This window comes from Coturnix japonica, chromosome 1, assembly GCF_054131305.1.
Source record: "Coturnix japonica strain WE chromosome 1, WE-NBRP24, whole genome shotgun sequence".
In the NCBI taxonomy this organism is placed as follows: Eukaryota; Metazoa; Chordata; class Aves; order Galliformes; family Phasianidae; genus Coturnix; species Coturnix japonica.
Window position 1 is genome coordinate 64,696,559 of NC_140663.1, and position 16,179 is coordinate 64,712,737.

The window sequence follows — 16,179 nt, forward strand, 5'->3', positions numbered from 1 at the left end:
GCTGTTCCCAATTTTCAGCATTTTACAAGTGGAAGATTACTTGGAGAGGTATAGATTTCCTCTCTAGCACTAGAATTTTGAATATGTAATATATTATTATCTAAGTGTTTAGCATTTTAATAAATTATTAATCTAAAATGGAACTTACCCATTCCATCTTGTGTGCTTCAGCTAAATAAAGGGAAGGAGGGAAGGATTTCAAGAGCTGTTTTTCCTCATAGAAATAGTGTGAAGAAGACTCTCCTATTATTAGTTCCAACACTTTCAGCAGTGAGCATTTAAGCTCAGACTTGTGGATTGGGGCTCATTTATGGAAATTCATGGCCTAGAAGCAATAATGATTTTAGTACAGGTGATGACTGATCAAGTTGGACTTCTTTCCTTTGGCAGTACTATTCTTCAATTTCCTGGTCCCCTTTGCCATGGTGTCCCTAACCTCAGACCTCCTACATTCTGACATCTGGAGAGATATCTGCAACTGTCTTCTGATATCAACTACATGCAATTCCACTAGAAAAACAGCTTCCATTCTGTGTTCACTTAAAGCTATTCCCTCCCAGAGATGCTCTCATTAAACTTCCCGCACGTTTTATCATGCAGCCTATGTTACAAACCTCAGACAAAAATATTTATAAACGACTATTTTCTCAGTGTGTTACTATTAATTCAGTGCCCCATGGCATGAAGCACAGTGAGTACTGACACATATAGAGGTATTAATCTGACTAAATTAGCCTAATTAAGAGTGTTATTAAGTTTTATACAAACCAGATGCATATAACACAGCAGGTTGCAATTACCCTAGTTTTTAAAATAACATCTGCATTAAAGCACAGAAAGCACATTCAGATGAAGTTTCCATGGTTTTAAGGAAAACTATTAAGTTAGTATTAATGTTATATCCTGTTACATTGAACAGCAGTAGAATATATGCAGTGTTTTCTTCTTAATAGGTTCATTTATTAAAATAGCCTTCTGCTAGGGGTGATAAATTACCTGAGGCATAAAAAAATGCCTGTAAGTACAGGCAATGGCTTGAGATATCCAAGCATATGACTGCACCTGCAAATATGGCAGACCTCTAAGTGCCAATATCTTTGCCAACAGTTAGTTAAATTCACAATTATTTTCAGGAAAAAAAATTGTAAGTACAAATAAGATGGTAGTGTTAAGCTAGCTTATAACTATATTTTAATGTGAACTTTTTAAGAGGAAGAAATTTAAATAACTTTCATTATGTTAAGAGTATGAGTTTCAGAGGCAAACCACAAGACAGTGTTGAACTATCCAATTTCCCTAATAAGACCTGTGTGGAAACTGTGATTTGTTACTTTATAATTGTTGGTTGGTTTGTAATTCTAGTATGATGTAGCAAACATGAAAATCTTAAAGTAAATTTAGAGGGTGGGCCTCCTCATGAAGAACATGGGTGTAGGTGCTCTGAGTTTTTCCTGCTTGATTTAACTAATAGTACAGAAAATTCGACAGAGAATGGAATATGTATTTGTTGTATAGTTGTCCATTATTCAAGCTTAGTCATAAAATACAGTGAAGAACATTCTTTGTCCCTGAAGCCTGGGCTGCTGCAGCTTTCTTATTCCCCCAACCAAGCCTTTCATCACTCACCTTCATCCAACACTGGTGCTCATTTGATGGCACAGGTAGATAAGGGAGTAGATAATTCTTTAAATTGTGAATAAAAGGAAGGATCATCTCAAACTTGAGTATGTGAGGCCACAGGTTTTCCATTAATAATGGTAAGAGCAGGAGGAGGTGATAATGTGGAGGGATACTAGTACCAAGTGAGAAATAGATATCATGTCTGTATACTTCAGATATTTTTTCCTGCTTGAGCTGTAGGATTTCCCCTGCTCTTTGAACTCAGTCTTTTCTGGTATCTGGACAGCCTTCCATCTCTTTCTCACCTTCTCTAGTATTAAAGAAAATAATAATAAAGTATTTTTTGAAAAATCTGTTCTTTATTCTGCATCCCTGCATTCTGTGTGTGCTGAGCTGGTGTCTCTTTACAAGAGATTTAGAATAAAATTTGTGGAATAGGAGCTCTTGTTTCTTTGCCCAGAATGTGTTTTTTAAATAATTTATTTAAAAAACAAAAACCTTTTCTTTTGCATGTACTGGGACTCTGCGTCACTGTAAGTATGTGATATTCCTATAACTGTAACTTTTATGAATATTCTGATCCTAACCCAGTTGCAGGTCAGTTATCTGCTGCGCTTTCTGTGATGGCTGCTGGCTTCTCTGAAATACACCGAAAGCATTTCCCTCAGGTGGAACAGACCCTTTCTGAAGAGGTTCTCCTGGTCTCATCCATGCCTTGCTTCCACTTAGCTCCTCAGTATATCTTGCTTGGAGTGGCTGAAGCCTTGGTAACTCCCTCCTGTAAGTAAAACCTAAAAGGCTAATGCAAAAGCCTCCTGATTTGTAGAGAACACCACTACCTAAACATAAATTAGCATGTAATATTTTATCCCTGGCTCTGTTTCACAGGCTTAATGAATGGATTTATTCTTTACCTGCTTGGGGTAGCATAATTTGTCTTGCAGGCTGTAAAGTAGTGGCATTGTTCTAGATTAACAGGGAGGTGGTGCAGCCTTGTCAGGCCCCACAGTTGTGTTACTTGCCATCTTGTGGGAGAAGATGACAGTAGGATTCTGGGCTTGGGTGTGTTTTTCCTTGAAATGGAAGCTGCTTTAGGTAGGGGTCAGTCCAGATGTGTTTCTGAGGTTCCTGAAGTTCTGGTCTATTCTGTTACTGTTGATTTTCTTAGGACTGAACAAATACACATTATAACTGAGCCATGGCTGCAGTTTTTGAACACATTCAGACCACAGCAAGGAGAAGCCATTTAGCTTACATGTAAGGAACCACAAAATGAAATCACATGTTTTTCCACAGACATAGAGCATACGCAAGGAGATACCACAATTTAACTCACCTAATTACTGAAAAAATATTGTAGGCAGATGCAAGACTACTGTTTGTACTCCATTCAGAACTCATGTGGATGCCTCCACAGAGCATCATGCCTTAGTTGGTGTAATGGTGCCAGAGATAAACAGTCCTGCATAGCACAAGCAGAGTTTAAGTCACATCTGTCATCCATAAATTATGTAGATGGACTCGTGCTTGTGAATCTAAAGCTTCTCTTCCTTCCATGTAATTTACTTTTACACATTTACACTGACATTCTTGAGGCTTATTTTCTTTTGAGGACCGCTAGGTGTTTTACCATGCAAAAAAAAAAAAAAAAGAGAAGTTATTAACAAAAATAACCTAGTCGACATTCATTTAAAAGAATATATATGTAATGTTATTAGCTAGCTGATATGCACAAGCATTTAATTGGACAGGTTGAGCATCCTGTTGTTCCCAATGCAACCCCCAGAAATGTCTGAATTTTTATTTAAGAGCAGGAAATAATTTTGGCTTCACTCTTGCACTGTAAGACTACTCAGAGCAGTGGGTCATGGTTTGTCATGAAAAAGGTAATTTTCCCTAGTTTTAAATACTTAACACCTTCATAATGCCTCCTCATCCAATTTGCTCTCAAGTACTTAATTGAGATAGGTTTCTAGGCAGGTTGTGTGGTTTCTAGGTTACAGGTTAAGTGTGACAGAAAACTGTGACCTTTTCTGTTTAGCTTAACAAAAAAAAAAAGTGGTTAAGAGGTGGCTTGCTTACAGTCTTATGCTTCTGCATGAAAAGAATATTTCTGGTGGAATAAAGCTCCTAAATAGCATAGTAGGACACAACACAAGTCCAGTGACTGGAAGATGGCATTAACCTTTAAAAACAAAATAAGCAAAAAGATGCCCCACAAGACCAAATTATTTTATTTAAGAATTATTGTTAGAAAGTGTTAGGAAGAAATCTATTTTATTCCATTCAAATAAAGACTAAGCATCTAACTAAGAGCTACAGTCATAGGTGTGATTCAAGAATCGTTGGGCTAAGTCAGGACTTGAGATCTGCATGGAAAAGAACTAAAGGAAGATGGCTAAAATAGGTAGATTGCTACAATTTTCAGTTGAGATGCAGCCTTGCATTCCTTCACCCACAGGTAGGTGTCTGGCACCTCTTGTGATACAGAATCAAAGATGTGCATGCAGGGCAAGCAGGCTCCTTTTATCATACCTGCCTGGTCTTCAGCTGCTGCCGGGGTAGAATATAGATCTCCCATGAGACCTGCAGCCCCTGAGGCAGCCCCAGGCAGATGACCAAGGCGCGCTGGAACATTTCAGGCACAGTTTGGCATCTGGCCTACTGGTTTATCTTTCATTCTGAACTGAATTACTGTTGAGGAACCATTCACTGGATCCACATGAATGGTAATGACAGCCTAGACACTGAAATAGTTGTTTCACCTTTCAAGACGTTTTACTGCCTGTATTATGCAGAAGGTCAAATTCAATTATCATAATAATTCACTTGGTCTGGAAGTACATGATCCTAGTTGAAGACAGAAATGTTCACACTTGTTATCAGAGGGAAGAGAGGAAATATCTCATTTCTGGAGTGACTGGTTATAGAAGCTAGATTTGGCATATTAAACTCTTTATCTGCATTTGATCACTGATACGCACAATTGTGTTTATAAGATATATTTCATAATCTTGTTGATAGGAGGCTTACATAATCACCTGCCTTGGGTGGCATGAAGATCTTTAAGAATATGTAATAACAGTATATAAATTTTGCCTAATGCTGAAGTCTTGCTTAAAATCTATATATATAATGAAATGATGAAATAACTGCTCTCATCCACTGTTGGAATTTAAGATCACACACGCATGCAGGGAGCTTGAATTTGCTACCCTAGCTTGCTTTGAAGTAGGAAATTATTCTTCTAAAGCTTAGTGTTAGAAAAATGAGTGGAGAAAAGTCCATCCTGTGGAGCATCATTAGCAGGCATTTGCCCCTGCAGTGCATGAGATAGGGATGGTGATGGGGAGCCATTCTACTGGGTATGGCAGCTGTGTTGCACTGACAGCATCTGAGCAATTGGGTGCACTGTAGCTGCTTGCCCAAGGTTACCAGATTTGTTTGCTATAGCATAGCAATACATTCCTCCGCCCATCAGCATTTCTCCAAACACTTAGAAATGGAGAGCCTTGTAACTGCCCTATTAGTTAAGGAATATACTGGGGATCACTTCACCCACCAATGAAATGTTGTGGTCTCCAGAGAGAAATGCAGCAGCTGGTTAATTGTTCGCAGCAGTACTGTGGGAGAAGTGAGGAATGGAGTATGCAACTGAAACAGCAGGAGTAATTCACTAAGTAGGATACTATTACCAAGCAGAATTTGGCCAAGATGCATGCTTTGCAGCCTGGTGATGAGTGGGACAAAATAAGCCCTTAATCACTTTCTAGGCTCTTAGCCTCAGTTTAGCTAAGACACTGACAGTCCAGTGTTTCAGACTGTATTGTTCCATCCTGGTCTCACCTGCTTTCTCCTGCCCTCAGGCCTTTTGCTTCTATTGCAAGCAAGAGGAAAAAAAAGATCACTGCCTATAGTATCTTTTATTTTTCATTTGTAAAATGTTTCCAGAGGTCTAATTTGGAAATCCAAATTAAAAAGGGAGGAAGAGAGTGGTTGTGGGGATTCATTTGTTTTCAGTAATGCTCCAGGCAGCTCAGCATCCAAATAGACTTCTCTGTTGACAAGTTTCTTAGTCTGGGGGGTCAAACTCAGGTAATAAAGCAGGCTGGAAGATACTGGGGCTTGGAAAACTGTTCTGGATGAGTGCTCAGTGTGTAACATTAGGGAGCAAAAGTTTTGACCAGGGAAGCTTGTTCGAAGAAAAATTGTTATAAGCACTTGCTGTTACTATAACTTTAGCCAAATTACAGCAAGGGGAATTACAGTCTAAAACAAAAACTAATAAAACTATATGCTGTAACCTTCTACATCTAAGGCTTTATTTTTTTTCTAGTTTACTCCTGTGGCAAGCGAGTGACGGACAATAAGTTTTAAAGCAGCTAGTGACCCTTGGGGTTTCTGTCCAAGGAAGCGGAGTACTGCCAAGCCTTAAGCCAAATCAAGTGTCTACTTGATTCCTAAAGGCAGTGCACTGAAATTCAGAAGTATTCATTAGTGACCTTGCTGCACGGGCTCTGGCATGAGGTCCTGCAGTTAAATATCACATCTGCTTTCTTCACACATCATACTTGTGATGGAGTTTTCTGGGGATTTTCTTAACTTATATGGCAACACATTATTGTCCTTCTGCAGTAGGCTCTATGGGTAAAATATACAAAGTTTGTGTTACGTGGACTGGATATTTTTCTCATTTATCTTTTACCATTGCTATTTTTAAAATAAAGCAAAGCTGTCACTGTATCTGCTTCTATTTTAAAGGTGCATTGCTATCGTTCTGGTTTGTACCAGAAAGAATTCGAGGAATTTCCATGCATTTTTTAACTCTCTTCAATGGAGCTGGCTGCTTCATGGGAGCTTTCTTTGTTCAGACAACCCATGCAGGCACTCAAGGTAAGAATATGCCCATGACTGGCATTGCTGAGCAGTTTTCTAATCCCACTGATTATTGATCTGGAGCAATAGACAGCACAGTTGAAGGGAATGCCAAAGTTTTATTGATGTGCTTTCACAGTTAAAATGGAGTTAAGATAGGAAATAGCTTTGCAGCTATATTCATCTAATTTTAATGAGTAATCTTAGTTTTGATAGGTGGAGTAATTAGAGAATGACACTGTGCAGGAAGCTTCTACCTTCAGTCTCTTTTCTCCTCTGGAATACTAGAAATGCATCTATTTTTGTTGTTGTTGTTAATGAACAAATATCTTCATGTTAGCCACAATTATTACATGGAGGCTTCTGGCTGTGACAGCAAGATTACTGCTTCAGAGAATGCAGAATACATTTCTTCAGTTTAACTGTGTCATAAAGGAAAGGAACTTGGATTTAGTATTTCAAAACTGTCCAAGGGATTTATTCCCTGAGGTACACTTCTCCTTTCTCGCAGTCTTTACCTCTCTCCCTTTCCTCCAACTACTAGAAGAACCAGATTCTGTGATGGTATAGTTTTGCCGTGGCTTTTACGCCTTTCCAGGCAAATAATGTCATTCCCAGAAAACTTGGTATGTTTCAAGGTGAGTTACGTGTAATTCAGTTTGATTCTTCTAAGCAGTATTTAGTTCTAAGCCTCCATAGTGAAGCTTTCTCTGCAATGCTGTCTTTGAAGAAAAGCAAAAGGTTTAAGGTTTTTTTTGCTGATAGATCTTTGTTCAATACATATGACTTTTTCATAAGTAAATTTGAAAAGGGATGCATTTGAGACCTTGAGCTCAAGGACAGAGATCCCTTTGTTTACATATCTGAAATAGGAATGTTTTTAAGCTCACATTTCTGTTAGAGTTTAATTACCAGGCAGACAAGTGTCACCTAGAGATGGATAGAAAGCACTGGATGAATCAGGCAACCATGATGTGCAAAGATGTGAGCAGAGCTGCTTGAATTTCCACCAGTGTATCAGATTTTCTTCCATTGTACAATCATAGAATCACCAAGGTTGGAAAGATCATCTAGTCCAACTGTCCACCTACCTCCAATAGTTCCCCTCTAAACCTTATCCCTTAATACCACATCTAAGAACTTCTTGAGCACCTCCAGTGAAGTATTCCTTTACTCACCCCACCAGACTTCTGTCTCTCTGTCTCAAATCAAAGTAAGCTTGAGATTTAGCGTCTGGGGCTGGACAGAATGTGTAACGATTACTTAGAGTTGGTCTTGTTTTATGTGAAAACATTTCTTATGAAATATTAATGTTCTGTACTTTTCTGAATCTTTATAATGTGCTTTTCAAGGTGTTCTTTTGCACTTCCAATGAAAAGCTTTAGATCAGCAAAGTAGTAATTCTTTGTAACTTAAAGATTAACAGTTAATTGTTGAAACTTTAAAGATGACAGAGCTTCAAAAAACAAAATAGTGAGCTCTCTTAAATGAAATAAGTTCAAATAACATACTCTTGCTTTTGGTATTTTTCTTTCTTTCAGTTCTCTTTAAAGAGCTTCTGAAACATTTGGTATCTGGACAGTTTAAGTAACTGTGAAGAAAAACAAATGACTCTGATCCTTTTTTTTTATTATTTTTTTTCTTTTTCTGAAAAGCTAAGCCAATTTAACCAAGATGGGAATTCATTCTTTTCTTGCTGAAAGTAGATGACAATGTTTATGCAACGCTTTTTGTAGGATTTAACAAGTCTCAGCCTGTAATTCTTGGGCTATGGATGCTTTTGCTTTATGCAACGATTCTTGTTTCACTGAACTTATGCCAAAACTATTTCTGGTTTTCCCATATTTAAGCAATGTGGCCATGATTGCCATGAGGCAATTCAGGATACAGTGAAGAAGATCCTCTAGTGTATATTTCGAAGTACAGAGAGTGAGAATATTTAAACCTTTTTATACAATACGTCATGTCACTAGTTTAGAAAATTATTTAGATTTTTATTGGCAAAGTCGATCAAAGATCAGTCACAGGCAAAGCTGCATTAATCACTTGTTAATCACATCTATGGGGGATGGTGTGAATATGATGAAATATAACCTTTTTTTAAAAAAAAAAAAATCTGACGAGTGCAAACAGATGATGGGTGACAGTGATATTTTCAGTGCAAGCTGGGAAACTGCCTTCTTTTGGATCTTTTACCTCTCCTAACATTTTAATGGAAGAAGATGCAAGACACAACCTGTCCTCCTATGTCAATCATTTCAGAGTACTGTTCTCTAAAAATATTAATGTAAATATGTAAGGGGGGAAAAAAAGGCCAGTGAAAGGAAACTGCTCTGACACAGTTGTATTGAGATGGCTAGTTTTTTCTCTTTCCATATTGGACCCTTGTGTGGTTCTAAACACCAATGATGATAAAACTAAAGGATATTTCTTGTAGTCCAGGTGGTGGTGTCCACTGGCTCCTACTTAGCTAATAAGGATTAGAAAGGACACCATGTCTTGAATTTGGATATGATTAAATACTGAATATATGCTTGCAAACTTGATAAAATTATAGGAGGTCTAATTCTTTTCTGAGAACTGTGTTTGTTGTTGTTTTTTTCTATAGTAACATTCTAGGTTGAGGGATAGATTTAAAAAATAAGAGAATTGTACAGAATGGGCTAACCTCCGGCATATGATTTCTTTATTTCATCTACTCTACTTTCCCTGTACTAAAAATGATGGTATCATTCAGTAAACAAACTGAATGCCTTCCTATGCAAGTTTGGGCTTCACTGTGAATCCTTTGAGAATTCCAAGGGTACCACTATTGCGACAAGTACCTTGTGTGTACCAGCACATGAGGAAAATGTTTTTTACTCTTTCATAGCTTATGTCATTATCTGTCACTAATGGGACTGCTTACCACAACTAACTTGAGTCACTGATTCACCTACTTTTTCTCCTGTGTTGGAAGGATCAGGGTGTTTTTGGTTTTTTTTCTTGGTGTATCATATTCCTCTGTTCTGTTTGAGCATTTCTGATTCAAAATGGATAAGGCTGCTGAATGTTGGTGCAAGTTTACCAGGTACTTTTAATTTGACAACATCTGGTAGCAATGTTGAGGAATTCAGGATACTCCTAGGCTTAGTCTTCTAATTCTTTTCTATATTTGCCATGAAATGCATAACCAGTTCACCTCTAGCAAATAACAAAAGGCTCTTTAAAATAGTTGGCTGAAGGAAACTTCTGATTCTGTGGTGATTCATGCTACTGAGTATTTCTATTGTTGGAATAAAAATGGAAATCCGGAGCTTGTTGTAGAAAGTTAATTCCCAGTGAGCAATTATCTGTGTGACAAACCAACCTTGTAATTGGCACTTCTGTTGGCAATCTCTATAGAAAAGTAAAGGATTGACAGAACCCAAAGGCAGTGTCTTTTGGGGGAAAAGTGAATTGTTAGCATATTGCATTCTGATTGAAGGATGAAAAAGTTCTGAATTCTTCAAATACAGTAGTGCCAAGGGCATCTTATTCCGTTAAAAACAAACAAACAGACCCAATAAGTTCCTAGCATTTGTGGCTGAGAATAAAATCCTGGAAACATGGACCAAACCCAGCCCATGCTAGATTCTGCATATGGCTTGTGAAAGCTTTTGGTGAAGTAAGGAGTGAGGTGTCTAAAGGTAGTTTCACTGCTCAATATGCATGATGGAAGTTTCAACAGCAATGGCTGTCCTCCCATGTCTTTCTGTCAGCAGGGGATTCTTAGTGCACTGTACGTGAGCAGAAGATAATGTAGCCCAAGTATAAGTATAACACTTATTCCATTGGTAAGTCAACCTACTTTTAAAAGGAAAAAAAGAAGCAAGTATTTGTGACCGAAACTAGGAATTCGTTAATTAATGCTGGCTATACACACTGGTGAAAATGTGTTACCATCGGATCTTTGAGGTTCCAGGAGAGGTAAAATGGAGTCAGAACCCAGATTTCCTAAAGCTCATGCTCATGTTTCACCCTAATAGAACCAACCAGTCTCACTTTCAACTTCCAGTATGACACCTTTCCTGCTTTCAAGAGAGTGTCCAAGATCCATTTCACTGTTTTTGTGTGTTGTTTTTTGTTTTTTTTTAAGATGCTAAATTCCTTGTCTGTAGCTTAGTAGTATTTTTAAGTCCATATTTTCAGTTTACATTGTAAACTCTATTCCATTAGGAAACTCCTGCTGCTCATATAGTTAGACCAGCCGATGTAAGTAACCTGGCAGACAGTGTGAACTCTGCTTTGACAAGCTGTAGCACCGAGCCCCATGTGTGCTTCCTCTCTCATCAGATAGACCCGCACTCTCTGTGAGCTCTGTTGGCCACGTGGGGATGCAAAATGAAAAACTATCTGATGGTGAATTATGACAGTAAAAGTTTATAAGCTACTAAAATGAAGTTATAGCACCTAGGAGCTCAGTCAACTGACAGTGTTAAATGATATGTTTTAAAGCTCACTCTGAGATAATGCTACAAAAGGCACCAGGCATGGAGGTGAGGTGGTGCTGTGCTGTGACAGGCAGGAAGGTGACATGGCACAGAGTCAGCTGAGAGCTGGGGGAGAGCTGCTGCACTGATGACAGGTGTTCCCTGATAGTCCCGGGAGAGAGAGAGGTAACTGCTTTGAAAAGAAATGTGTTCACCATGCTAAACTGTGGAGGAAAAATGTAAGTGTGTGTGACCCTTTCACAGTGGTTTTTTTTCCTTCTTTCCAAAATTAATTAGTAAAAAGTGGACATGCTAAGAACTGCATTGGATGGCAGAAGCTGTCTTCAGAGGTCAAAAGATAAATTGTGGCTATCGGCTCCGTACCAGATAGTTATGCTATAGAAAGCTATTTTCCTCCTTTCCCTTTTAAGCTTCTTCAAGTGTTGAATAGTGACCCCACATAAACGGGGAGGAATTGATACCAGAATCTGAGGGAGCAAAGAAAAGCATATTTGAGTGCATCAATGCTAGTAGTTTAGTTGAGGTCAGTTGTGCTCTTGACTTGAATTTTCTGATCATTTCTATTTGTCTGCTGATTTGCATCGCAGCAATCTTGTACCACAAAAAATAATAATAATAATAGTAATAATTCCCTTGGATGAAACTAAATCCCCAAAATGCCTGTGCTGGCTGTGTTCCAGCTGCTAATGGGAATCAGTCTGACGCAGCCTTCCTGAGCTGTGTGCAGTGTGGGCACACACCTCAGGTTCTCAACTGTGGCTGAGTGCTCCTCATGAACGTCACTGCTTGCTAATGAGGGCAGACTCTCCTTCCTCAAAGGCACTAAATAACCTGTGCTCCCAAATAATGTCGGAGGTCATTGTAGCGCTGTACAGCTCCCTGGCATTCTGTATCTACAGTCATTTCTTTTTTCACCTTGGTTTTACCTCTCACTGTAGTTGATTATAATACTTCAGGAGGTGATTTTCTTTAGATGTAGTTTGACTGGGGCTTGCTTTCTTGTTAAGCATCTCAATTTCTATTGTAATAAGGTACCACCTGAGTTTGTTTGTCTGTAGTGAGCAATACTGAAAGCGCGCAAGAATGCAGACAGAGGCTCTGGGTGTGTTTATACATGGTACTGTTTGCTGCTGAAAGGAGTTTTTCTTCCGGAACGTCCAAGACACTGTTGCTAAAAGCCTTAGTGAGCCAAAGCTCTGTGACTCTTGCAGAACAAATTATGTGTACAGTGCAAGAACACGTTACAGACTTTTAGTTAAAGGCAGCCATAGAGAAAGTTAAATGTCAGCTAGCATCTCAGTAACGGAGCAACACCCAAGGCACTAAAAAAAAATAGAAAAAACTTTTTGAAGAAGAAGCCTGTTAACAGCATGAAAAATGTAAATAAAGATTTCTACGAGCCACTTTAATTCTAAGCCTTTCTAAAACTTTTGCATTGGCGTTCATTTAGGGATAATGGCCCGATCATGACTGTAATAGTTGTGTAGAGTTAACTTTCCAGTATGCTTCAGATTTGTTAAGAAAGTTACTTCACTACATGTCTGCATATCAAAAGCAAAGTACACTGTAGACTTGAAAAAAATACAGGTTGAGTGAATTAAGACTGTGTAAATAGCTACAAGGGGGCTCAAGTCACCTGCCACAACTGTGTATTAGCCAAGCTTCTCTTTGTGTCTTCCATAGAAACCACATCTCAACCTGCAAGGCAAACTAATTCTGCTTCAAATGTCTGCTTTGACAGGCAACTGGTTTCCACACTTGCTACATGAAGGTAAATTGGAGAGATTCTTCTTCTTCTTGGCTTCCTTGATGATGGTGAACACCCTCGGGTTCTGGACCATTGCACACAGGTGTGTGTGAGGAAATAAACTTGATGTTTCATTTGTAGGTAGGGCAGAAATTCTTGCAGAACCTGTAAGTAGCATGTAATACTGAATTAGTGATTGTATGATGTTGTCTGGGAATCAGAATTCTGCAGGCTTTTTTTTCCCCCCCTCTGAAGTAGGAGATTTCAGATAAAATTTGTGGTAAGACTTAAAAGTAAATTACTAAAGGCATACAGGAATATAGTAAATTACTAAAGGCATATAAAGTCTTGAATACCTTAAGAGTCTTTTAATTTAAAAAAAAAAAAGTCTTGAACAAAGAAGTAAATCCTTTCCTTTCCTAAAGGACACAAATATGGGATTAAAGTCCTGGAAATGACTTACAGTGCACTTGCTTTCATATCAAAATATGGTAAACACTGCTATTGTCCTTACGTCTTTAGCATAAGGCAGTAGATGTGAGAGCCACAAGAAGATAGCGGAGCACTACTGGTTAATGCTTGATGTGCTGGTCTCAACAGGGTAATGGAGAAATAATTTCTGATAGTCTGATGAATAGTGTGAGACAAATAAAGCTTTTACTGGGTATAATGGAATAGCTCAATTAGCCTCCAAAGACAAAGCAAGTCTTTGTAGAGCGTAGGTTTAATGCCTACATATTGACTGTAAAATGAAAGGAATTACATGAAACAATTCACCTTATATCCTGGATGGTTTCAGAGCTGCCCTGTGTCTTGTATTTTGGTGTATTTAATCAGTTTGTCAGTGTTATAAGGGATACTTGTGGTAAAGAATGGAGAGTGAAGCACTGTCATCATATGGGGGGAAAGGTTACATGTAAATGACATTCTCTCAAGATATCAGGCTTCAGTTCTATGAAAATCTTTCAGAAGACTTGAAATAGTGATTTGGTAATGACAGTAATAGAAAATTTCCAAGGCACTGTACTTCTAGAACTAAAATGCTCCTTTTCCTGTTACATATTAGTCTAATTTTTCAGCACCAATGTTTACTGTAGAATCTAATCAATCACTTCAGTGTAACCTGAAACACGAGTGTCCATCTGTACAGGTAGTTAGTTCTCACTTTGGTTCTTTTAACTGTGACCCAAATCATGCTTGAAAATGTTCCTCCTCCAGGTACTTTATCTTCCTATAAAATGAGATCTTTCTTACTCATTTGTGTCACTGCTGAAAATTGAAGGATTTTGTCTTTCAAAATTGGTTTAAGCTCAGCAAATTTTGTCACTAAATAACTTGTTTTTAAGTCAACAAGAGTCTTGTGTTTTCTTAGAAATAGGTGGTTTGCTCCAAAAGTAATGCCTCCTGTTATTTCCTTGGCAACTAGACCAGCTAAAAAGAGTACAGTAACACCATTTGATAGAGCAAATTGTCAGCTACAAAACAGAATTTTTCAACCATCACTTACTGTGCATTCTCACCAGCAATGAACAAAAGCCTGCAAGCTGTGATCATGCAAAATCTGCACCAGCTGTGTGCGTGTGGCTGTCCAGAATGTGGCTTGACTTTCACATTAGTGTCACCACTGCTGAAACAAACCACCTACCTCCATGTGCTGAAATGCACTGTTTGGTTTCCATAAGCATTCAGCAAGCATTGATAAATGTTAATGGATATAGATATTTTTTTCCCCCGTATCTAGGAATTCAATGAGACACCTTTTGCTTCGTAGGCACTTCAGAGTCAGACATCATTTTGGCAGACTACCCCCTCTGCTTCCATCCATCATGAGGCAACAAAATTTAACAAAGTATTGGTGGGAAGATTCAACCTCTAAGGCCATGCCACCAATATCTGCCTCCAATATTGTGAGCCAAAATAAAAAAATAGGAGGTTTTACTTCTGGAGCAAATATTGTGTGTGTGTGTATATATATTTAGTTTTATTTCAAGTTGACATTTCATTACAATAACAAGGTTATTTTATTTTTCAGTAAGTTGACCAAGACCAGCATGAAATATATTTTTTTTTGCATTAAATTCTACAGTTTCATTTTGTGCCAAATGAAATTCTCATACTTGTCATTTTGCAGAATGGTGAAAAAAGGATGGATGATACTATACAGATATAAGCACTGATTTAAGTGTAGAAGGATACCAGCATTTACAACTTTGAATTAGAAGAAGTCTACTAAAGTTTCTCTGAGAAAAGCGTGTTTTTTGTGTACTATTCCAGATACTAACTGCTGTTTATTTATTGATAAAGTAGTGCTTTTGTTAATGCCTGCATCAAGTTCAGCACTTTTTGCCCTTTTATTATGAATGAGTCCATGAAAGTGCGTATGCTGCCATATTTTTTGACTGCTTAGAACCTCTGTATTCAGAAGGTGCTTGTAACTTGTGTGAAATCAGTCACAGAAAGGTTGGTTATCCTAGCACTTTTCTTCACTATTCTCCTTTCCAGATACAGCAATCTGACCGAGGAGTGTACCAGCGAGTTCAGAGGAAGTCTTTCAGAAGAAAAAGAAGTCTTTCTGAAGCATGACAAAGTCATAAAGCACTATGGCAGCGTCCTGGATCGTTCTCCCATTTTGTCTCCTATGGAGACAACCTGAAAAGTTTCACCCTTGTTGGACTAAATTTTGATTGTTACCTGCAAGCTTTCTAATGAAAATGTATGTGGTGCACTGTGGTGGAACTGCCAACGTAGTTACTAATCACCTTAGCACTAATGTTATTTAGAAGTTTACAAAACAGCAATTGTCTTGGGATTTAGCCATGTAGGATGCTGTACTGTCATAATGCATGTCACGGACAATGAGAGCTCACTGATTAGCATGGTTGTTGTAGAGAGGCTTTTAATATGTATAGGGAAAAGGACATGTATTCACGTGTATTTATAAATAGTAATGGTTAAAAATTAATAAATTCATGTATATATTTGTTTAGCAGGTTACTCTGTGATTGTATCACTTGAAAATAACACTGTAGGCAGTATTAATTAATTGATACTTGTGAAGGTGGGAGCCTTGTGTTATTCCTGGCTAATATTTATCTGCTCTCTGGTCTTTAGCCAGTTGTTGCTTTACCCTATTTTCCTCTTCAGGAAAATGGGCGCTGCCATGCTAAGTTTCTCTGGAGATTGTCTTGGGGCCTACCAGGAATATACTGAAATCATACGCAGTAACAAATCTGTAAAAATCTGATGTGAGACACTGGCCTTCACTTTAGCAGAAGCACTGTGGGAGTGAGTGTGCGACTGGCTGTTTGCTCTGTAAGGGTTCTTGCTGGAGAGACGGAGCAAGGGGAAGGATGAAAGCTGCCTACTTGTCTCACTCTGGCTTCTGCTTGCCAGCAAGAGATGGCCTTTTCCTCCGGAACTGACTGTGTAGTGAAGAGGAAGAGATTCCAGGGGTCCCAGAAGAGA

The 16,179-nt window shown here is 38.3% G+C and overlaps 1 protein-coding gene across 3 annotated transcripts in view; it reads left to right on the plus strand.

The window, feature by feature from the left end:
* The window catches only part of SLC15A5 (solute carrier family 15 member 5), a 30,896-nt gene extending 15,191 nt beyond the window's left edge, over positions 1–15,705 (plus strand). For all 3 annotated transcript variants that reach the window (XM_015867814.3, XM_015867821.3, XM_015867828.3), the window contains exons 7-10: positions 2,212–2,400; positions 6,382–6,513; positions 12,709–12,817; positions 15,217–15,705. In XM_015867814.3, the coding sequence (XP_015723300.2) occupies positions 2,212–2,400; positions 6,382–6,513; positions 12,709–12,817; positions 15,217–15,367 (581 nt within the window). In that variant the 3' untranslated portion in view covers positions 15,368–15,705. The remainder of the gene's footprint in view (positions 1–2,211; positions 2,401–6,381; positions 6,514–12,708; positions 12,818–15,216) is intronic.
* The last annotated feature ends 474 nt before the right edge of the window (positions 15,706–16,179 follow it).